General features: G+C 32.4%; 1 protein-coding gene and 1 non-coding gene across 2 annotated transcripts; both read left to right on the forward strand.

The window, feature by feature from the left end:
* Positions 1-975: 975 nt before the first annotated feature.
* Positions 976-4,443, forward strand: LOC145034401 (uncharacterized). The gene is made up of 7 exons (XM_078982805.1): positions 976-1,380; positions 1,920-2,234; positions 2,314-2,451; positions 2,531-2,883; positions 3,001-3,142; positions 3,254-3,571; positions 3,648-4,443. The coding sequence occupies exons 1-7, from the start codon at positions 1,227-1,229 to the stop codon at positions 4,166-4,168; spliced, it is 1,941 nt and encodes a 646-aa protein (XP_078838931.1). The 5' UTR covers positions 976-1,226; the 3' UTR covers positions 4,169-4,443.
* A 459-nt stretch (positions 4,444-4,902) lies between these two features.
* On the forward strand, positions 4,903-4,975 carry TRNAA-AGC (transfer RNA alanine (anticodon AGC)). Its single transcript has one exon. It is a non-coding gene; the product is annotated as a tRNA-Ala (tRNA).
* Positions 4,976-24,187: the final 19,212 nt, after the last annotated feature.

The raw sequence follows: 24,187 nt of genomic DNA on the forward strand, positions 1-24,187 counted from the left end.
GTATGGATGCTTCTTTTTTATCGGCTCCCTAAGATAATCGATTAATCTAACAAATAGATTGATGTTAATTCTTTATTTTCTTCTTGTTGTGGTTCGATTGTGATATAGAAGTTTTGTAACTTGGTCATTTATGCCTCCAAGCCGTTGAGGAATGATGCATTGTTTGATAATATAGTTGCTAGCATGCATAATTTGTCTATTTTTTGATTTACGAAACTGAAAATAAGTTGGGTGGTTTGGATGAATTAATTGTTTTGTTTTGTTTTTCTAGTTTCTTGTTAGTTCTCAATGTATAAAAAATTAATTGTTCATTTTTTTTACATTCATTTGTTTTTGTTTTGTTTTGTTTTATTATTATTATTATTATTATTATTATTATTATTATTATTATTTTTTGTGAAATTAAAATTTAAGTTATTGGGCATTTTATATTATATTATGTTTATTTGGAAGAAAACTTTATGTATTGTAATTTACAATTTGTGTTCTTATATGTTCATACTCCATAGTAATCATATGTGGTTCGAGTGTGATGTAGAAGTTTTGTAACTATTTATCCTAGGTGACACACAAAGTGTGTTTAATTGTCTATTTGTGAGGAAATCTTAGTATTTACTTAATTGGAATTATTTGTTCAAATTTGTTATATAATTTGAAATATTTGTCTTTTGTTGATCTTGCAAATGTGTGTTGGTAAATTAATGATCATTTGCTAAGATCAAATATAAAGAAGAAAGCAAGGAAAGTATGAACATAATCAAGTAATCAGTAGAGTTTGAGTTTTATTTTAGATTTGATTTTTATTTAGGAATTGAAATTTGAATAGAATAAACTTTTTATATGAAATGACGTTCACACTTCAAAGCTTATTGTATTCCTTGGATAAGCGGGTCCCACTACTCGCCGGAATATACTTACCGGCGAACCCTACCAACCCACACTCCGCCCTTTTCCCGAAAACTATATATACTCCTCATAATTTCTTTGCCCTAGCCCAGCCGCAACTACCCTTTCCCCTTTCTCTCTCTCCTGAAAATCCCCAAATGTTCTCTTCACAAACCCTCAATTACTCGATGCCTTCATTCTAGTTACTTGATCAATTTTAACTAATCGGGGTTTACAATACAAAATGGTCAAAATTGGGTCGTCAATCGCTGGTTTGGTAGATCGAAGTTGACGATAGCGGAAGCAGCGACGATGTTTTGGATTTCGCGGTGGTGAAATACATGGACGCGGTGGAGTTACCACTTCCAGCTGCTATTGTTACAAAGATCATGAGATCGTCAGGTTGCAGTGGTGGAGGTGGGGTTACTAGGGTGGAGTTGCTAGGGAATCAATCGGAGCGTGAAACGTGCAGTGGCTCATTTCTTCCGGAGAAAGGTGTTGATTTCCTATCTATACTTATATATTTAGTTTATCTGAGATCCGTTCCTCTTCAAATTTATTCTCTACTCCTTTCGTTCTCCATACGGTTAGTCTTCAAATTTGGGTGTTCAACCTAATGCAAAACATTTTCAAAATTGATTCGGGTTTTACTTCAAAATTAACTGTTCTTGTCATATACCTTTTGATGTCGTTAGAGTTTTTTTTTTTTTTTTCTTTTTCCTCCGAGAGCTAAATCCATGTCAATTTCGAAGCTGTAAAGCAACTCTTTTTTGACATCAAAAGTCAAAACGTAGCTTTTCGGTAAAGATGGGCAGTAATCTTGTGTTGATATCATCTAAATTGCACATGTTCTTTGAAATAGCATTTGCTGTTTAGTGATTGAAGTCATAGAGGATATAAACAAGTCATCTCTGCAATCTAGGGTTTGCAACTTTGCACAACATCACATTTTACTTTATGCTACTTGATTTCCATTCAAGTAAATAAACGATGCACCCTGAACTGAAATGATGTATGTATCTGTACATGGACAGATGACAACTGTAATGCCAATGGTTCAAGACCAGTTTTCTGGAACAAGATGTCAGAAGAGGACCTCTACAGGTCAACCGGTCAACTGTCCAGTCATCGTAGTGAAGAAACATTTGTTGACCATGATATGGCCTCTGTACCAGAGGCTAAACAATCACACAGAAAGTCTGGGAAATCATCTAGAAGCAATGGAAGTAGTTCTAAAAGGTCACGAGCAGCACATATGGAAGCTTCCATGAATCTAACAGGAGTAATCGAAGCAAATGATCCACAAAAGGAGCAAGGATCTTCTTATCCTGGAAAATACAACGTTTCAGGTAATAAAAAACAAATACTATCACTAATACTTTACCATTATTCCCGTATTTTTTTTTTTCTCACTTTTTACACTTGCAGCTAAACAGAAAACAACTGTATCTGGGAAACGAAGCGATAAAAGAAATGGCAAAATTCCTAAAAGCAAATGTGATTCTTTTTCTGTAAAAGCAGGCTTGTCAAGCTTCAGTTCATCCGCTGGTGGAAACAACATACTTGGTATATCTTCTATTTTTTTGGCATTAAATTTTTTCGTTGTTAACACGTTTTATAAAATCTTTTTTGATTTTTTGGTCAGGGGTATATGGTTCGAAACATGATATATGCGATTTTGGAAAGCATTTGGATGAAGTGTCACTGAATGAGCTTCTTGATGGTAGTTACAAGTGTCCTGATTCCATGAAAGACAAGGAAAAGAAAACAGAAGCTGTAAATGGAAGAATTTTGCTATCAGTTAGAGAAGCTTGCTCAATTCTTCAACTTAAGAAGCCTGGTCAAACTAGTCAAACCCCAAATGTGGCACCTGTAGATGGAAATCATAATCATAATCATAATGCTTCTTCTTCTTCCTTACCAAATGCTGCCATTTCTGGAGCTAACATGAATGATGACAATAAAGGAGATGCAGGAGATCCATCTTCTTGTAAAAAGGTTAGTCTCTTTTTCCCTTTTTTAATAAAAAAACCGAATAATCTTTTTAATCATGACAATCGTTCTTTTATTTACAAGAAAGCCCTACTAATTACTTTATTAATTGCTTTATTTAAGGTTGCTGTTACTGATCACACAAATATACTTCAATTCCCGTTATTTCCACCAAAAGATGTTTTAGATCGCCTCTCTCTTCTTCCACCCAAGGATCTCGATCTTATGCTCCTCGATAGCATGAAACCTACTTCAACCTCAAAAGGTAAAATCTTTATATTACATTTTTCCATAATCAATAACAAATCTTCATATAATACGATATTAAACTATTAACATTCTTGAATGATGATTGATGATTAATGATTGATTCCAGTACAAAACGGAGGTAGTTTACCAACATTTCCATGGTCACATATCTCGGGAGGCCATTTTAAAGCTAACCCTGATGTGGTCAAGTCAACCCCAAGTAAAAGTACATGTCAAGGCAGATGGGCCAAAATGGGGAAAACAAATACTTCATCAGGAGACACAACAACTACAAAAACTTATCTTGCAGATTTTGAGTCTTTAACTTATAATGAAAACCTAGTTCCATTAGGTCGTAAATGGATGGGGCCCACCGAAAATGAAAAATCTCAACTACCATCTACCAGTAATGCAATGGTTGATCGTGGGGCTTCTAAAAATCCAGGTGAATTTCCATTTTTGTCCCCGTTTTCTAAAAGTAAGATTACATAAATAGTATATAATCGTTTGATGTTCAACAGGTGGGAATTCTGCAGGGGTATTATCTGCTGCGCAGACATTATGCGACATTGCAGCGCGCTATCGCAAGCAAGATCAAATCGGGACCGTTAGATGGCAAAAGAAATCATCTTCCCAAAAATCCATAAGACAAACGACAACAACCACCGCCAAATTAATGTCGGATGAAAAACTAGAAAAAGCATTATTCGCGATCCCATCTTCACGACCTGTTGTGGGTCCCACCAGTGACATCAAGACACATGCTCAAAAGAAACTCCGTGTCTCCACAAATGACCCCACAAACAAAGCGGCGCATTACCATTGGCCAACCACTACGCCGCAATCCAGCAGATCGTCACCCAATAAATCTTTCAAGAATGTATCCATGGAACAAAGCAACAGTAGCCCGATGAAGAGATCCATCACAACAACTCCACCTGGGAAATTACTAAATAAGCCTCCAAAGCTTCGGAAACTTGTACCAATGGAGTGGAAAAGCAGCAGGGGTGACCAAAAAGGTAATGGGAATGGGAAGTATTAAAAAGTTTGATTCTTTTTGGTTAATTAATTATGTTGTTGGTAGTTCGTTGTATCTTTTTTTTTTTTGGTTATGAATTTGGTAGTTTGGTGTACATAATTTTAGGGTTTATGGTGTTGGTGTAGTAAGTAGTACAGGAAAGGGAAAGTTTCCCTTGTTGGGTGTACATCATTGAAGGAGAGAGACTTTTGGTTTCTTTCTTTGGCTCCCATCATGCTTGTTGTAACTATATATGTAACAGGACTGGAGGGATAAAAAAATTTCACCTTTTTTTTTTTTTTTTTGGTTTTCTTTCGTGTTTTAGGTATTTAATCTAAGTTAATGTAGTATCATCTTGTTACCGATGTATGTGTTTTCTCAAAAAAAAAAAAAAAAAAAAAGCTAAAAGTTTCATTAGGTCTTAGTAAAAGAAGTAAAGGTTCTGTTTTTTTTAATGAAATGTTTAGAACGAAATCGTGATAATCTTATGAGTAATAATAGTAAATTTTTGCTTGTGAATGTAATGCATATGAATAGTCTAACAAATAAATAAAGGTTTAAAGAACACAACATGGAATAAAAGATTTTGAAAAGCAAATTACCAGCAAAATAATATTTAAAGTTAACTTGGATCAACTTTCGTCGGTTAATTCAACAAAAGGCATAGATTTTTGGTAGAGTGTAGATTGCTAAATTTGTATAATTTGCATTTATGGAAGAGAGTTAATATTATACTCTTAGGACATTTAATAACAAATGGGGATGTAGCTCAGATGGTAGAGCGCTCGCTTAGCATGCGAGAGGTACGGGGATCGATACCCCGCATCTCCATCTTTATTTTTCAGAAGTCCCCTTACTTTCATTTTGATTTCTATTATGTTAATGAATTTTTGTACTATAATATATCACACCTATCCTTTAATGCAATATTTTACTTGAGATTACTTTATAACGAATCTGTCGTCATCCGTTCATAAAAAAATATCAACTTCAACTGAAGTAGAGCCTTTCGGTTTAATTTTTATAGAAAAAATTCAATTTTTGTTAGAAAAGTTATGTTAGAAAAATTTTCTAATCTTTTCGTTAGTTTTTTTTTTGTTAAAAAAAAAACTTTAAATCTTCCGTATGCAAGGTTGTCCATACATATTTTGGACCCAATACGAAAGAGGAAAAAAGACACTTATATAAATTTCATCAACTTTTTTATATTAACTTAATAATTTTTTTTTTCTTTTTTACTTATAGTAGCTTCTAAATATAATATTTTCGATTAGAGTAAATTACTGAAATCGTCCTTGTGGTTTGGTCAAAATTGCACGTTTGGTTTCTAACTTTTTTTTTTTTGCACTCGGATCATCCCCATGGTTTAATTTTGTTGCGTTTTTCGTTTCTGTGATTTGATTTTGTTTCATTTTTCGTCCCTTACATACATAAAGTTAGGAACCAAACATGCATTTTTACCAAACCATAGCGACGAAAAACGCAACAAATCAAACCACAGGGACGATCCGAGTGCAAAAAAAAAGTTAGGGACCAAACGTGCAATTTTGACCAAACCATAGGGACGATTTCAATAATTTACTCTTTCGATTATAAAAACCCATATATTAAAAAAAAATGCTTATTTTAGTTTTTGAGATGTAAAATCACTAATAATATCTTAAATATTTATAATCTAATATTGTAATAGAATATATGAAAATTCTAACACTTTTGTAGTAATTTTTATACTATAATATTTTATTAGAATATTTCACAAATACTTCAAAAAAAAAAAAAAAAAAAAACACAATAATTTTTTAAAATTTTTTTGGAAAATATAAATGACGAAAATAATATTTAAAAAAATTCAAAAAATTTCAATTATTTTTTATTTTAAAAATAATTTTTTTATCTCCATTGGATTGTGCCCTCATGTCTTACAAAATATAATGGTCTTAAATTAACACACATATATATATATATATATATATATATATATATATATATATATATATATATATATATATATATATATATATATATATATATGACACACACACTAGTTTTTAACCCGTAAGAATTATGGTTATAAAACTAATTAAAATTTCTAAATAAAAACTTAAAACTATTAATTAAATATTTTATATAACTTATCATTTAAAAGATATTTTTTTTTAGTTATATATAAAATTATAATCGTTGATTCAAATAAATACATAAAACTATATCATCTTATAATTTGTATTAATTTTATTTTATTCTGTTCTAATGTTATTAATTTAATGTAATTAAAATGAAAATTTTAAAATTTGAAATTTGAAATAAAAAATCAATAGATTGATAAATGACATGATATTAATTAGAAGACCTAATATTGTGACACGTGGCAAAAGAACTATTTTTTTATTAGTATAGGGAGAAGATATATATATATATATATATATATATATATATATATATATATATATATATATATATATATATATATATATATATATATATATATAGGTTTAGGTTCATTTGAGACCATACTAATTTTGTGAGACCGTGAGACCAAATCTAAAAATAATTTTAAAATGCAAAATAAATGGAAAAATCCAAAAATTCTTTTTTTAAATATTATTTTCGGAACTTCAATTAACTAAAAATAAATAAAAAAAATTTTAAAAATAAAAAAAAATTAAAAAAAATCTCGTTTTTTTTTTGAAAAATACGTGAAATATTCTAAATAGAATATTACGCTGACATATTCTAAAAAATAATTTTAAAATGCAAAATAAATGAAAAAATCTAAAAATTCTTTTTTTAAATATTATTTTCGTAACTTGAATTAACTAAAAAAAATTAAAAAAAATCCTATTTTTTTGAAAAATACGTGAAATATTCTAAATAGAATATTATATTATACATATTTTAAAAATAATTTTAAAATGCAAAATAAATGGAAAAATAAAAAAAATTCTTTTTTTAAATATTATTTTCGGAACTTGAATTAACTAAAAAAAATTAAAAAAAATTAAAAAAAATAAAAAGAAATTAAAAAATGCATCTCACGGTCTCACAAAATTAAGCCGTGTCACATGAACCTAACCCTATATATATATATATATATATATATATATATATATATATATATATATATATATATATATATATATATATATATATATATATATGTTAAAAATTATGATTATCTAAAAATCCGATTTGAAATTATTTGAATTTTAGGACATATCGAATATACGACTTCTCGGATTTGGTTATCAAATAGTACTTTTCTAAATTTTTGAATATTTCAGATATTAGATATACTCTCCGAATCGATGGGGAGAGTTTGGAGACTTGATGTAGCTTAGTGACTTTGCTATGTCTTATTATTATTATTATTATTATTTTTTTACTTTTTTTTAAATATATGTTATTTAACATTATTTTTTGTGGTGACTTACTATATTCACATAATTGTTTAATTAATAGTCAAATGAAAAGGAAAACAAATTTGGTTTATAATGTATAAGGTCTAAATAGAGAGATTTTTTTTAGAAAGTTAAGAGTTTTTGGAAATCCCATATTGTATCGAATCCGTATCCAAAACTTTAAATATTCAAAATTTTAGATACATTCGGATATCAATATCCACTTTCCGAAATTTTCAAAACCAAAATTAGAATATCTGAAATTTTGGGTATTCGGTTTTGAATACTATGAAGTTCAAGATTGTCTCTCCAATATATTTGTGGAGTCTAAGATTGTCTCTCCAACATATTTGTGGAGTCTAAGATTGTCTTTTTAAAATAGCCCTTGTGGATATAAAGAAGACTACAACATATATTGTCCGACTTCTTCACAGTTATTTAGTACAAACCATTCTATGTTACGCATTTCTGTTAGATTTAGATTTTGATTTGAGTTGCGTTGGTCAGTCGACATTTAGACTCAAACGTCTAAAACTTTGTTTTTTTCAACGACAACATCTTCATTTCTTTCAGGGTGATTGCATTGAGTCTACACATCTCGAAGGTACATCGAACAAAATGATAAAACTTGTTCAGCAACATAACCCTCATTTATAGAACCTTCCGGCCTTGCCTTGTTTCAGACATAGTTTTTTAGTTTTTTCATATAGTTTTTTAGTTTTTTCATATACCTTTTAAAGAGATACACCCATCTCATTTTATCAGGTAAATGCAAAACTAAATAAAGCATAATGTCAAAAAACAACGGAGGATAAATAAGTTTTAACTTGAACAAGATTGCAATAATTTTTAATTCTGCTTTCCTCATTTCATCTACCTTTAGTGTTCTATTGCAAAGCTGAATGAAAATGTACAAAGGTCTAAAATAGGTGTATAAGTGTCTTTTCTAGCTACCATTTAACTCCAATCAGTATCAAACGTTGCATAAAAATGTGATGGTCATTAGATTTCAACCTAATAATGTTAGTAGTGGTATCGTTCACTTTATTACTGATGTTACACCCAAACCTATTGGCATTTTAACATCTTTTATAAATTTACAAAAGACTTCTCAAGCCCTCTCATTAATTTGATGTGTTTTTACTTTTATCGTTCATTAAAAGAGTACCTAACAAACTCTCGTCTACATTTTTGTTGACATGCATGAAATCTATGTTGTGTTCAGCTACAAAGAAGACTAATACTCAATTTCAAAGAAAATGCTCCGTTTCGACCCGTTTAACTCAAAATCTTGCCGCTTTATCTTCCCACCTCCGTACTGAGGATCTTTACCCGGTTGACGAGTTTGTAGACGACCTAGTTGTTCTTGTATGTCGTCATTACTAAAGTGTCTTGAAGCGTGTCTTGTCTCCTCCATCTTGTTAAACCCAACCTCTTTCTTAACGGATCATTAGCATCTAGGAAATGACGATGAACAATATATATGACTTTATTTGGTGCATGGTACGAAAGGAGTGTCTTCATTGCAAGTAGGACATGCTATGTACCCTTGCTCCCTCAAACCTAATAGACTACTACGAGATGGAAATTCATTTATTGTCCACAACAACATAACTCTTGTCACACCCCCAAACCAAGGATGGCGGAAACGTCCGGGGGTGGAGGACTTCATGTAGAGTATCACAACAATGAGTATAATAGTGTTCAAAGTAAATACAACCAACACAAATATAATTGAAAACGTTACATCAAAGCACATGTTTACATGATTCACATCAATTACATTATAATACAAAATGTACTGTTTGACGATTTATCGTCCCATCCTCAAAACGTTGTTGATTTCCTGTTTTCACTGAATTCCTGAGAATACAAGGTAGCATACTGGGCCTACCTTGGTGCAGTTGATTGAAGGGAGGTGATGGGCCGAGGCCCTACAGAAACGAACGGTATGCCCTTTCCTGTTGCAGTTTTTACAGTGCATCTCCCGACAAGCCCCATGGTGATGAAAGCCACATTTGTTGCACTTTGGGAGTGATCCCTCATATGGTCTGGCAGGCATTTGGGTGGCAGACCCCGAGGCTAGTGTCGAGGCATCTGTCATGACTACTGTTGTAATGGTAGGGACGGCCCTAGGTTGTTGTCTTTTAGTGTATCCCTTAGATTGGTGGCGCTTTTTCATGTCCCAAAACTTTCTCTTCTTGTTCGAAGGTTCGTGGCCTGATGAATTTTTGCTGGTAGGTACCCATTGGTGTCCCTGATTGTTACCACAATTTGTATTGTAAGTATCGCTTCCACCCTTGTTGATGTTGTTAGTATTGAAATGCATCATGATGGCTGCCACGGCTGCCACGACTGCAGCTTGAAATGTAGCAGCGTCTATCTGAAGTGTTGGCGCCTTTCTAGTTGGTTTGTCGCCTCTTGGTGCAGACATAGCTCTGTTTCATGACGAAAAATGACTTCGTTAGTGGAATTGATTGTCTTAAGTGCATCCTTACAATTTATATTTACGCATATAATTTTTTTTTTGCACATTACTGTACTACCCTTAGTGTTTCTACTAACGCTCCCGAGATGGAGTTATGGCAGTAGGTAGGAGTAGGTTTCATACGGACGTTAAGCTTTACTCCTCTTAGAATCATGTTTGTCCGAACAATCTTGGCTGAGGAATCTTGAGGGGATCCGGTGCATTAGTGCTGGTATGATCGCACCCATAGGTCTATGAAGAATAAACTTCTCAACAAATGCTTAAAGGTGAGACGATAATGAGTTTCTAGGATGGCTATATGTCGCGAGTTTTCTAACTAAGTTTATCTCATATCGATTTGTATCAAAGTTCGGTTGTTTAGGGTGTTCTGAAAACAATTTATAACGAGATTCTTTGTATAATAAACTCATGTGTTTTAGTGGTTCTGTTTCCAAGTGAAACCTTATACTTGACCCAAGCTAAGTCCTCATCACGACCTGTTGATATATGTTTAGTTATATAATTAAGGCTAGATAGTCCTTCGAGTCTGTTAGGTACATCCTAAACCCATCTTGTTAATATGACTCTAGAAATCATGGTTTCAGTGAAAATTTTGACCTCGATGCAGGTCTACTTCACATTTGAGCATGGGCGGGCTCTGATAGTAGATAGATTTCTGGGTTAGTATGGTCACTTAATTTGTAGTGTCGTGATTTTACTTACAATAGAGTAGCACCAACGCATACTTATGAAGTTAATTTACCAGGTCTGGTGAGCGGCATGAACTCTACTTACGATGATCCATCCCTTGTGATGCCTGAGGCAAGGTCGATGCAATTTTGTAACTTTGCCAATCAACGCTTGGCTACAATCATCTTTTCTTTGAATGATGTGTGTCCTACCCCGTTACTCTCTTTCCTCTTCACGAGTGGCAATAAGGTCCTAAAAAGAGAGTTGGTCTCGGGAATAGTAGTATAATTCTGAGTCACCGGTACATGAGATGGTGGGGTTTATAGTAGTGCGCAGTTTTCTGAACTCATATTGTAGTCATCCTGTTTTGATCCCCAATGATCGCGATCCGCCGGGTCTTTGCCGGGAGGGCTCTGTCCGTCAGTCCCCCGTGGTTGAGGTCATAGCACCCTCGTTGGTCTCCACGTGGTGGTTGTTGTCATTGTTGTCGACATTCCACGCTCGATCACGATTGCCCAACGGGTCGCAGGTTCATTATAGTCGAAACGGTTCACGGAACCCTTGCTATGCATGGAGGATTGATTACCTCCGGTCCCGCTTATGATTCTTCTCATAACCATTCACTATTCCTCGAGTTCGGATTAGGAAAGTAACGGTCGTCCGGTAAGTAGGATTTTGCTATGCCGTAATTGCGAGAATAGAAGTGGAGGAGATAAGTACTATGCGTCTAACTCTATTATCAATTACTTATAGGGGGTGATCTTTATTAGTTACTTTTATAATGACATAGTGCATACTAATTACATATAACAAGATACGATAGACCTTTGAATAAGTGATCCCACTCTAGGTCCACATCCAAACAAGGAAACGGAAGTAAAGTAATGACCACAAATTCTAAGTCTATAATTTCTAAGTTACATATAACCTTAAAGTATCCACTTAGGGACTATAGACCTATTATTAAGGATCTATTTAGTTTTCATATAAGTTATGATATTACAAAATACTCCTATAGTATTTTAAACTCATGTTCTGTTCTACTGTTCTCATTATGGTAGTGTTGGTAAGTTTTTAGACTTGTTTCCATATCACAACTATTCTTGGGCATGTGCTAATCACTCCTCGGACCGGCATAGTTGATCAGGCTATGCCACTCCAAAGATTGACCATACATCCCCGAGCTTACCGGTGATATTCAACAATCATTACTTTTGTTTTGTTCTAGAGTGGTGTTGACCTTAATATGTATGTATGCATGTATACCTTTAATAAGAAACTATTTATTTCTAAAAGTATAGTTGTTTTGAAACTTTAAATCAGAGACTTAGTCCCAATGCATTTATAGTTTGTATATCTTATGTGGTTTGATATACTGAGTTCACTATAAACAATGCTCTGATACTAATCTGTCACACCCCCAAACCAAGGATGGCGGAAACATCCGGGGGTGGAGGACTTCATGTAGAGTATCACAACAATGAGTATAATAGTGTTCAAAGTAAATACAACCAACACAAATATAATTGAAAACGTTACATCAAAGCACATGTTTACATGATTCACATCAATTACATTATAATACAAAATGAACTGTTTGACGATTTATCGTCCCATCCTCAAAACGTTGTTGATTTCCTGTTTTCACTGAATTCCTGAGAATACAAGTAGTTTTGAAAAGTATCAACACAAAGGTTGGTGAGTTCATAAGAGATTTCGTTGGAAAAGTAAATCGTTTTCCTTGTAAAAGCGTTAGGATATGTATCCAGAAAATCCGATATTTTCTTTAAATCTGCGTAATGTAGTCTTATGACTGAAGACCAAAATGTATAAATAACCTTTCTTATTAATAGAAATTGTTATGCACTTAAATGGACATGGACGCATTTGAATTAAATGAAATTTCTGTATGTTCTCATGTTCGTTTATACTTTATATATATGTAGTCCTAAATTAGAGGACCGAGAAATAACAAGTATTGACCATACATAAAAGTATAAATGTGGTTTCAAATGATGTGTAGTCGTAACTACCAAAACCATAAGTGTACAGTAATATCTGTACTCATAGAGATAAAAAGGTGATTTTAAATCGACATAAAACTCGTTTAGGTTTTAAAAATAAAATCCCGTAAACTTATGGATTGTTATATCCCTATGTGAGTCGCTATAATCATACTATGACTATGTGAACCTGCCACGACGTTCTCAGTGTCGCGAAAAATAAAATGACATTTGTCACCCGTAGAACTGCAGGTCCAACTGTAACTAGCAGCAAGGTGTGGGGTGTCAAACCCAATATAGATCTATATACAAGTATCACGTTCTCCCTCAAGGAGATTCTGATTATAACTAACAGGAATTATATCCCGCACTCGGACGTACGGGGGGAGAGAGAGAGAGAGTCTCACAATATAGGTTAACAAGTTTACGTAAAATGTGTGTGAATATAAATATTTCTTGTATGAATGTACCCTTCTTGTACGAGTGCGTTGAGTGATGTATCATAAACTATACCTATTATAGTTTATCTAAAATGTATATAATATGCATGAACTCTTTTATGGAAATGTATTAGTGTTATGAATTTATCAAACTATACTTTTTATAGTTAAATAATACGTTTCTAAAATGAATGAATAATATTTAATATGAATGACTTAGTTTCAGTTCATAATGATAAACTAACAAGGAAACACATTCAAATATTAGAACTTATAATTATACACTTTGCTCAACATAATACAAAGTGTTATGATATTTACATGCTGTTGGCTAACTTTAGCAATTCTGCCCAGTTTTGGAAAAATCATAGAAAAATCATACGAAGTCGAAAACTAGATCCGTAAATTCTGAGAGTTCACAAAATGTGTCTAGTTTACTCATAATTTTTATCACGATTTTTAATGACCTCCAACTTGGGTGAAAATGTCCATAATCACAGACTGGTCCGGATTGTTGTTTGAAATGATAGACAGTTTTGTAAAAATCACCATAAATTGTAGAAAAATCGTATGGAGATGTGCAAGTAGTCATTTTAAAGATACAAACTTTAACTATTTGCACCTTGTACAGTTTTGAAAACAAAAATGTTTAAGATGCCCAAAACTGTCCGTGAATGGAGTTGAACTTTTCTGATGAAGGCTGTTAGAAAATTTTAATTATGTTCTTAGTGTTTTAACTTGTATTCCCCCCTGAAAACTTGAGAAAACATGAAAATTTAGGGGTATGGACTCACCTTGAGTGATTTCAGTAGATAAGTGTTGAAGAAGAGAAGTGTTCAACCCAAGAACACTTGAAGAATCACTTGAAGATTCGAAGCTCTAACATAAATATAATGGAGTTTGTGTAAGATATCCATGATTTGAGTGGAAATAAGTGAGATAATCATAAAGAGAATGGATTATGCTTACCAAATGTGGAGGAAAAAACTCAAGCTCAGCCCTTGAATCTCGAATTTCTAGAGAGAGAAAGTGAGAGAGGAAAGAGTTTGATCTTCTTGTGAAATGAGAGTAAATGAGAGAAGTGAGGAGAGAGGATGAATATTCAGCTCTAAAAACGTGGGAATGAGTGTAATATGAGTGTAAGGGACATTGAAGTGACCTAGGTAAGGTGGGGAGGTATGGTTAGTCAAAGAGTGGGTGTGGGGTGGTTGCTTGTGACATTGGATAAGGCAAAGTCAACACTCCACCTTTAATAATTCACCCACTTGATTTTTATTATTTAAATAATGATTTTCATCAAAATATGTTTAAATTATGAATATTTAGGGTTTATTATGTTAAAGTATAATTTCTGGAGAAAATCCCGCTTTAAAATCACGAAAAACGGGCTTAAAATGTTAAAAATATCAAAAATGGGCTAAAAGTGACAATTTTGCGAATTCTGGCCGAGGCTCGGCCTCCTGATGCTGAACCGAGAGAGAGAGGGAGGAAGAACCGAGAGGAGAGAAGGGAGAGGGTAGGAACCGAGAGGGGGAGGAGAGAACAGAGGGAGAGGAGCGGAGATCAGAGACCGAGTGAGAGAATAGAGATCAGAGACCGAGGCTCGGTTCGGCGATAAAAGGCGAGAATATCAGAACCGAGCGAACTGTAGTGAACAGTAGTTTCGGTTCGGGTGAACAGTACTTTCGGTTCGGTTCCTACTGGGCTCGGGTTCGGTTCCTCCTGCTCTTAGGTTCGGTTCCTCCTGCTCGAGTTCGGTCCTCTTACTTTCGGTCCCTAAGAGGACCTTCGGGTCCTAAGGAACTTCGCCTCTTATAAGAGGGTTTCGGTTCCTAAGGTCCATTTTTCTCGTTTTTATCCCGTTTTAAGCCGTTTTTGACCCGGTTAAGGGTCGGAATGACCCGAATGATTCTAAAAAGTTACGGGAAGCTTTTGAGAGAGATTTGGGAGAGATTTCACATACTTGGAGAGATTTGGGAGAGATTTGACATTCTTGGAGAGATTTCTCATGCAAGGAGATGTTTGAGAGAGGTTTCACATACTTGGAGAGATTTGTCATACAGAGAGATATTCAAGAGAGATTTCACATACTTGGAGAGGTTTGGGAGAGATTTCACATACTTAGAGAGACTTGGGAGAGATTTAACATACTTATAGAGATTTCTCATACAAAGAGAGTTTTGGGAGAAGTTTCACATACTTAGAGAGATTTGGGAGAGATTTAACATACTTATAGAGATTTCTCATACAAAGAGAGTTTTGGGAGAGGTTTCACATACTTAGAGAGATTTCAAATAGAGAGAGGTAGAGTGAAAACGATTGAGAGAGGTTTCGAGTGTGGCATTTGTGAGTGTCTAGCTTCGCAAGGCAAGGTTTGTAAACCCTGTTAAGCCTTGTTTTAGGATCTTACACACTCCCGATGAGTATGCAACATTGTTTTATCGGTTTGGCTCGCCACGTAGCACAGTTTTAGGTTAAGGAGATCTAGATGTTCGCACTTTTTGCTTTATGATTTCTCATTAGCATAGAGAGTTATGTAGAAGTTTCATAATGTGAATTTTAGTACTCATGGGAAAATTGAGTCAAACAGTTTGACTTGCTGACTTTAGTTGACTTTGACTTAACCGAAATTTGACGGTTGTCACAACTCTCATTTTGAAGAATGTTTGTGTCGCCCCATCGTTAGTACGTATGCCCGAGCTCCACAAAAGTTTAACATATTCCACCAACGGCCTAAGGGAAACATCTATATCATTACCAGGTGCTTTAGGGACGGGCATCAACAAAATCAACATGAATGATTACTCTTTCATACAAATCCAGGGTAGCAAACTGTACGTGGTGAGTATAAACGGCCATGTGCTATGTGGATTACACATGTTACCAAATGGATTAAAATTGTTAGCTAAAAGACCTGGGCGTATGTTACGGGGTTCACTCGAGATGTCAGTGTATTTTTTTTAATCAAATCTTGCCAATGTTTCCTATCAACAGGATGACACATCATACCATCTTCTGATCGTCCGATACTTTGCCAGATCATATTTTTGGCAGTGTGCCTCGAACAATATAAACGTCGTAGTCTAGGAGTCACAAGAAAGTACCGTAACACCTTATGAACTACTTTCTTACCCTTGGTGTTTTTTTATCAATCCATCGACTCTCTTAACAAATTGTACAAATATGCAATGAATTGTGTTCTTTCCAAAAGAGAAAACAATCGTTTTTGCACACATGTATCGACTCGTACCCTAGACCAACATACTTCAAATTTTTTTGGCTAGATAATGTGAAAGGGTAACCTTGTTGTCTTATGGAAATGTTTATTGCAACAACTAAAGGAGTTGGTTAAATGAACAATCACTCCATTTTTTGTTCACCTTGATATGCATTAACTTTGCTAAAAAATCAAGGGAAGAAAAAGTGCAACTAGGATACAATTTAGTTTCCACTTCTTTTAACAACTGTGCAAAATCATCATCCACGCCGCTATTGCCTGTATTCGAGGTTCCTTTATCGAGGTTGGTATCATTTTCTCTCGACTTCCACATCACATTGTCGATTAAATCAACCATTTTGTTACTTGTCTAGACGTCTAGAAGAATTAAAGGTTCACCATGATAGGTCCAAGTTATGTACGACTTACTGAAACCATTTTTAAATATATGACATTCCACTGCTATCAGGTACATGAGGTAACAATTATAAGAATTTTGACATGCATATCTTATTTTACCATTACTATCAACGTGTAACTTGGACTTCTCAGTAAAAGAGTTGAGTCCTACTTGGAACTCAGATAGTTTCAATGTGGATTAGTAGTCCAACTATTATCAACAAACATGATGTTGCTGAAACATAATTTCGGGTTTAGAGTTACTCTACGGAAAACAAAAATTAGATAGAGTATTCATAAAGTAGATGATTGAAAAAGTATCCCCTAAAACGGGGACAACAGTTCGGAAACATATAGAGTACTCATAAATGCAGGCTTCTAAACCCATTTTTTGAATACCTTATCTCATATGTGAACGTGCATTACATGGTTGTATGTTTAAGATAAATTTGGCATCATTTTCCCTTAGCTCCCAAGTGTGTATATACACACACACACACATACACAGACACACCTGAAGAGTAAAGAGAAAACGACAACCAAATATGTCTTAAACAAACAATCATGTAATGCATGTTCACATCTTAAATGAGATAAAGTAGTCAAAAAGCAGTCCCAATACGGGGGCAACCTGAAATTAATTTCTAAATCAATTTAGGTGTGTATTTGTAGGTTTATGATGATTACAAAGAAGACATACAAACAAATAGAGTTTGGAAGATTTTTTTTCTTATTTATATCATCTTACTTTTGTGTGTGTGTGTGTGTATATATATATATATATATATATATATATATATATATATATATATGGTATTTGATTTAGTTTTAAGTTTTTTATAACAACATTGTACCTTAGATATTACATTGTTTTTTCTATTTGAGCATTTTTCTTTTTTTATATTTTTATTATTTATAACATTTTTTCCGATTATAGCATTGAATTTTGAACAATTATAGTATGTTATTGTTTTCTATTGTAGTGGTTTACTTTATGTTTTTATTGTCAATAAAAGCATCCTAGTTTATTTGTTGTTTTTTTTACAATCCAAATTGTGTTTTATTTTATTTTATTTTATTTTACAAAATATAGCAATCTCAATAATAGAATCCTACATTATTTATTTTATTTACAACCAACATTGTTTTATTTTATTCTATTTTATTTTATTTTATTTTTTTTTAACGAAAAACAACATTCTTAATAATAACATCCTACTTTATATGTTTGTTTTTTCAATAATAATATCCTACTTATACCAAATTCACATATATACATAATAGCATCCTACTTATATCAAATACACATATTTTCACGTATATACATAATAGCATCTTAGTTATACCAAATACACATACTTTCATATATATATATATATATATATATATATATATACACACACACACACACACATAACAACCTCCTACTTATACCAAAAACATATACTTTCACATAATACATAATAGCATCAAATACACATACTTTCATATACATATACTACATATACAACAAATACACACATTCTCAATACGTATATCAAATACGCATTAGCATCCTACTTATATATATATATATATATATATATATATATATATATATATATATATATATATACCATAAACATCATACTTTCACATACATACATAATAATATCCACGTTATGCCAAATACACAAATTTTCACATACATACCCCAATTTCACATACATATATCAAATACACACACACACATACACACACGCACACACACACACACATATATATATATATATATATATATATATATACCACATATACACACAATATACACACATTCACATACATATTATACACATATACATACACTAAATACACAATTTTCACATGTACACCAAATTAAAATACATATATCAAATACACATATATTTTGCAATTAATCTGCAAAATCACAGTAAATAGAACCTGTGGTGGCCAGAAATCAACAATTGGTGCAGTGTTGGTGATAATCATCGTTGGTGACAGCCACACCCGGTGGTAGCATCGGTGATAGTGGAGGAAAAATCTACCCTGAAACAATATTTTGCAATTAATCATGAATACAAGTGGAAATCGACAGTAAAAGAGAGAAAAAGAGAAATGAGGAAGGAAAACACGAACCTCAGAGGAAATCAACAACAACAGTGTTAGAATTAATATCACAGTGGAATCGTCGATGATATCGAAGTGGAGAGTTGTCATTGCCTCGTTGGCCTAACGGCATCACATGCATTTCTTCCAGCCTTTGGGAATGGTCGATTGAGCAAAACTCGTCGGAGGAAAAATGGAAAAAACATACAAAAATAAAAGTTGAAAGCAAAAAGACAAATGTTACAGCATCGACCTTTAGTGACGACAATCAAAAGCGATGACACTTAACCTTTAGCGGCGACAATAACCAATAGCGGCGACAACTAAGGAGGGAACTTATGCCATGTCTTTTTTTCAACCTTTAGTAGCGACTTTTTCGACATTTGGTGGCAACTTTTTGTCGTGAGTATTGGGTTTGTGCAAAAAACGAGGCCTCGGTCGTTGGATTAGAAACTCGATTGGACGGTTGGGGTTTGCCGGCAGGGGTTAATGTAGATTCGGTCAACAAGGCATTACGGCGACGCCTCTTGCTGCAATAAGGGCTTTTAGCAGCGACAAAGTGTTGAGTGGTCGCTAAAAATCCGTGTCGCTACTAAAAGCATCGTCAGTAATGCTTTGATTTCTTGTAGTGTTACTCATTCTGGCTAAGTCTAAAAGACCTTTGATATGTGTATTCTTGCTAAAGCTCGAAAATTATGAGTCCCAAGTAAATGATTTTTGTCTAAGAGATAAGTTTTGGAACTTCTTGGGAATATAAGTTAAAGTTTGTATATGAATTAGTGATTACTTAAACGTGTTTTTTTAGTTTGCCTCTTTTGTTTTAGTGGTGTTTTATTTAACACCCTAATTATATTGAATATTAATTTATTTGGTTAAAGTAATCTATGTTATTAAATATATAACAAAAATAAATAGTCTTCATAGAAAAACATATCATTAAAAATTATAATTATTTGACAAATTACTAAAATAGCATCAATATCCAATAGTAAAAAAAACACAATGATAAAAGATATTTTTATTCTTTTTTCATTTTTATACCTACATACAATACAAGTTAAATTTTATCGTCTTTCACGTTTATAATTTTACGTATGTGCTTAACAATGAAATTTTGGATAAGGTTATTTTATAAACCCTTCATATTAATAAGACTAAATTAGTAGGTTAATTTATAAACTCTTTTATAATAATGATGATTGGAGTAATAGGTTTTTTTTTTTTTTTTGTTAAATTAAAGTTAATATAATGGTGATGTGGCAAAAATTAAAAAAAAAGCTTTCAAAAGGTTAATCATAATAACTTTTTAAAGAGATAAAATTTTATAAATATGAGCCAAATTGCTAGAGATAGACCAGCTATGGATCTAAAATGGGATCTTATTATGATGAATTGACTATGAAAGAGTAAAGAGTAAAAAATTCATGATTAATACTTTTTCTTAGGTCATGGAGAAGTCATCAAAAGGAGACCCCTGGACACATAAGCTTTAAACCAAGGTAAGTAATGAGGTGTCTTGAGTCATTTCGAATTATTCCTTATTATATGGATTACTGTTAAGATATACAAATCATTTGTGTCAAGACATTAATTCTCTTGAGTGGGCTTATGATTAAGACGGCTAGAGAAATGAAAATACCTTATTGCTGTTGAGTGAGCTAACAATTGATATGTCGACAGAAATAACAATACTTTAATGCTCTTGAGTGAGCTTATGATTGAGATAGCTAGAGGAATACAAGTACCATACTTTTAATGAAGTTATGTTATAAATTCTAAAGAATTCGACACAAAGACGCTATTGAATCAGATCTTGTAGGAAATGTTAGAATAAAGTCGAAAATACAATGTTTTTAACTTGAGTACAACGACTTTTGAGAATGATCCTGATATATGAAATAACTGATCAAGATATATGGAAAAATTGAGAGATATTACTATAATGCGCTTCAAAGAAGATGGATGAAAAAAGTTAGCCCATGTTTAAGCACGACTTGAGGATACTCATTATCTTCAAATCTAAATCTGACACACATCTTAAACCTTCAACTAAATTTCAAACCACACCAAAGGAAATATAAAAATATGCATATATGGGCTATGTGTAGAGGAGCACGTGTCTAATAACGCTTTCCGCAAATGTGCTAGCTAGAAAAGAGTAAGCATCCACCTACATTTGTTAACCAATAAACAAACTTCACATCTTTCTCTCTCTCGAATTATAACACAGAATGACGAGGTCTAGTCCCCCCCCCCCCCCCCCCCCCCCCTGATGGTCTTAGGGGCAGCGTCCAAAGAGATCTTTGGAAATTTAAATTAGTTTTATTATAGAAAAACCAAATTCTAGTGGGTGATTATGGTAAAATTGACAACCCTTGTTAGTTTTGAAAACCATTGATTTTACCATTAAAATTGAGATCATCCTAACTAATTTAGAAGATGAAAACCCTAATCTGTCATGTATATATATGATTCCTCTTTTGAGCCGTATAAAACCCTTCTAAGCTCACATTCTTCTAAAACGAATACTCATAACTCTCTGACGATTTGACTTGTGTTTCTGTGCCTAGATACACAAATTTTCTTTTGGATTATCGTAGACTGGATTTCCTGTAACCGAGACATAGAGTGAAAATATTCCCCCCCCCCCCATATATATATATATATATATATATATATATATATATATATATATATATATATATATATATATATATATATATATATATATATATATATATATATATATATATATATATATTAGAAGAATCGTCCCTCTCACGTTTGGTTTAAAATTGCATGTTCTATCGACAAAAATTGATTTAGTTGCAGTTTTAGGTCCCGTTTGATAGACATCTTTTCAGGTCTAAACAGATATTTCTGGCCGAATGAGAAAAAAAGATTGTTTGATATACACAAAAAATGTATCTTTTCCAAAAAGCTCCAAACCATATATGTTTGGCTGAATAGGTTAAAAAGACATTTCTACCCCAAACATTGTCTCTTTCTTTCTTGGATTATTATTTTATTTTAAACAATTTTTAATTTCTTTTTTATTCGATTATTTTTTTATTGGATTATTATACATTAACAAATATTATTGTTAATTTACAATATTAATGTATTAATTAATACTATTTTATTAGATTATTAATTATTTTTAAATAATTTTTTTTTATTTCCTTTCTACGGATTAACTCTTTTAATTGGATTATTATATATTAATAAATATTATTTATAAATATATAGTATTTATATATTAATAAATATTATTTTATTGGATTATTAATTTCTTTTAGTTAAAATTTTAATTCATTTTTATTGGATTAATTCTTTTTTTTTTTAACAATGTCACCATCATCCTAAAATATTTTAAAAACATTCATCCCCACCACTATCGGGCATAAACCAGGTCAAGAATCACATATTGAGTTATAAAAAATATTAGAGTTGATAGAAAGAATAACATTGTAACATTAACATGAAAAAAATAAACTAAAAACATGTTAATCGACATTCTATATGGATTTTTAAATGATTATTGTGTAATTTTTATTTTGTATGACAATTTGTATATTTTTATAATTATTCAGCAACTTCATCCGTCACAGTATAGAATAGCATGGTAATATTGTCATTTTTTATCATTCAACACAGTCAATTAGATGTACAATCAAACAAAATGATTTTTTTCCGAGTCAGAAAACTCTCACAAACAACACTTTCCCAGATATAAACTATCAAACGGAACCATAGTCTGTGTCAGTTCTAAAATGACCATAATATATATATATATATATATATATATATATATATATATATATATATATATATATATATATATATAAAAGTTAAAACAATATTATTGTTATTATTGGTTCTATATGCTGAAGAATGATCATTGATCATATAGGGTCACTCCAATAACAAGTAGACACTTTACAAATGATATTTTATGTATGAATTTGATTAATATCAAAATATTGGAACTCTTAGTATTTATTATTTCATAAGAAAATATTATCAACATTATTCATATCATATGAATTATATAACTATGATACTTATTTCATTTAATTCTTAAGTGTTTTAATTTGTGTAAGATTTATTTATTTATTTTTAATAGTTAAGTTAAATAAGTAAAAACATATATATATATATATATATATATATATATATATATATATATATATATATATATATATATATATGAAGTATATATTAAATATGTGAAAGATTTTATAAAATATAAATGTTACTTTTCATGAAGTGTAAGAGAATAATGAGGAGAGAGAGAGGCTAAGTGTTTATTACTCTCTCTCTCTTTTTTTTTCTCCTTCTCTCTCTCTCTCTCTCTCTCTCTCTCTCTCTCTTATAAAAACGTCCCCACCTTCCTAAGAAAGGTGGTCAAATGCACAAAGAACCTTCATGAAGGATAAAGATTGTGTTTTGCATGTTGGATGGTTATATAAGATGAAAGGCCTTCATTTTCTTTCCCTTACTTCTTTTTGTCCGAATGTGTAACGACGTATATTTTCAAACAAAATTTTCCATTTTAAATTACTCACATCACATATCATAATTCTCAAAATCTCAAGTGTCAATGTCACAACATATTTCAAAATAGTTTTCAAAAGTATTTATCACAATCCAAGATCCATAAAACATATAACTCCAGCTCTGTGGGTGTGTGTACGATCAAGCTGGTGCCTTCTAGCGATCCTCGGAAGTACCTGAAACACATAACACGGTAAGTATAACGCTTAGTGAGTCCCCCAAAATACCACGCACATATAATTAGCCACTCGAGGGTATAGCTCTGTAAAACCCTCCAGTCAATGTGTCTCAGTGGGACCCTCCAGTCTGGTCTAGCTGGGACCCTCCAGTCCCATGGTTCATTGGACCCTCTCGTCCAATCTGGTTAGGAACCCTCCGGTCCCATAATTCGTTGGACCCTCCGGCCCGGTCTAAGTAACACATAATATAACATACAACACATACCACACAAGCATGCATAACTCAAGCAAGCACATAAGACCCTCTGGTCACACATAGTTACCACTTGTAACACCGTAAAAATTAAGACAATTTTTCGCATTTTAAAACACATTTCCAAACACATTCATTAATAAAATCTCATTGTATCATATCATTGTTCACAAAACATTTCCCAAGATCAAATCATAAATAACTTCGTGGGTGTGTGTACAAATCATGTCGGTGCCTTCCCGCGATCATTACTGGTACCTGAAACACATAACACATAACACTGTAAGCATAAAGCTTAGTGAGTTCCCCAAAATACCACACATAACACATAATA

Source organism: Lactuca saligna, chromosome 3 (genome assembly GCF_052625555.1).
Source record: "Lactuca saligna cultivar CGN05327 chromosome 3, ASM5262555v1, whole genome shotgun sequence".
NCBI lineage: Eukaryota > Viridiplantae > Streptophyta > Magnoliopsida > Asterales > Asteraceae > Lactuca > Lactuca saligna.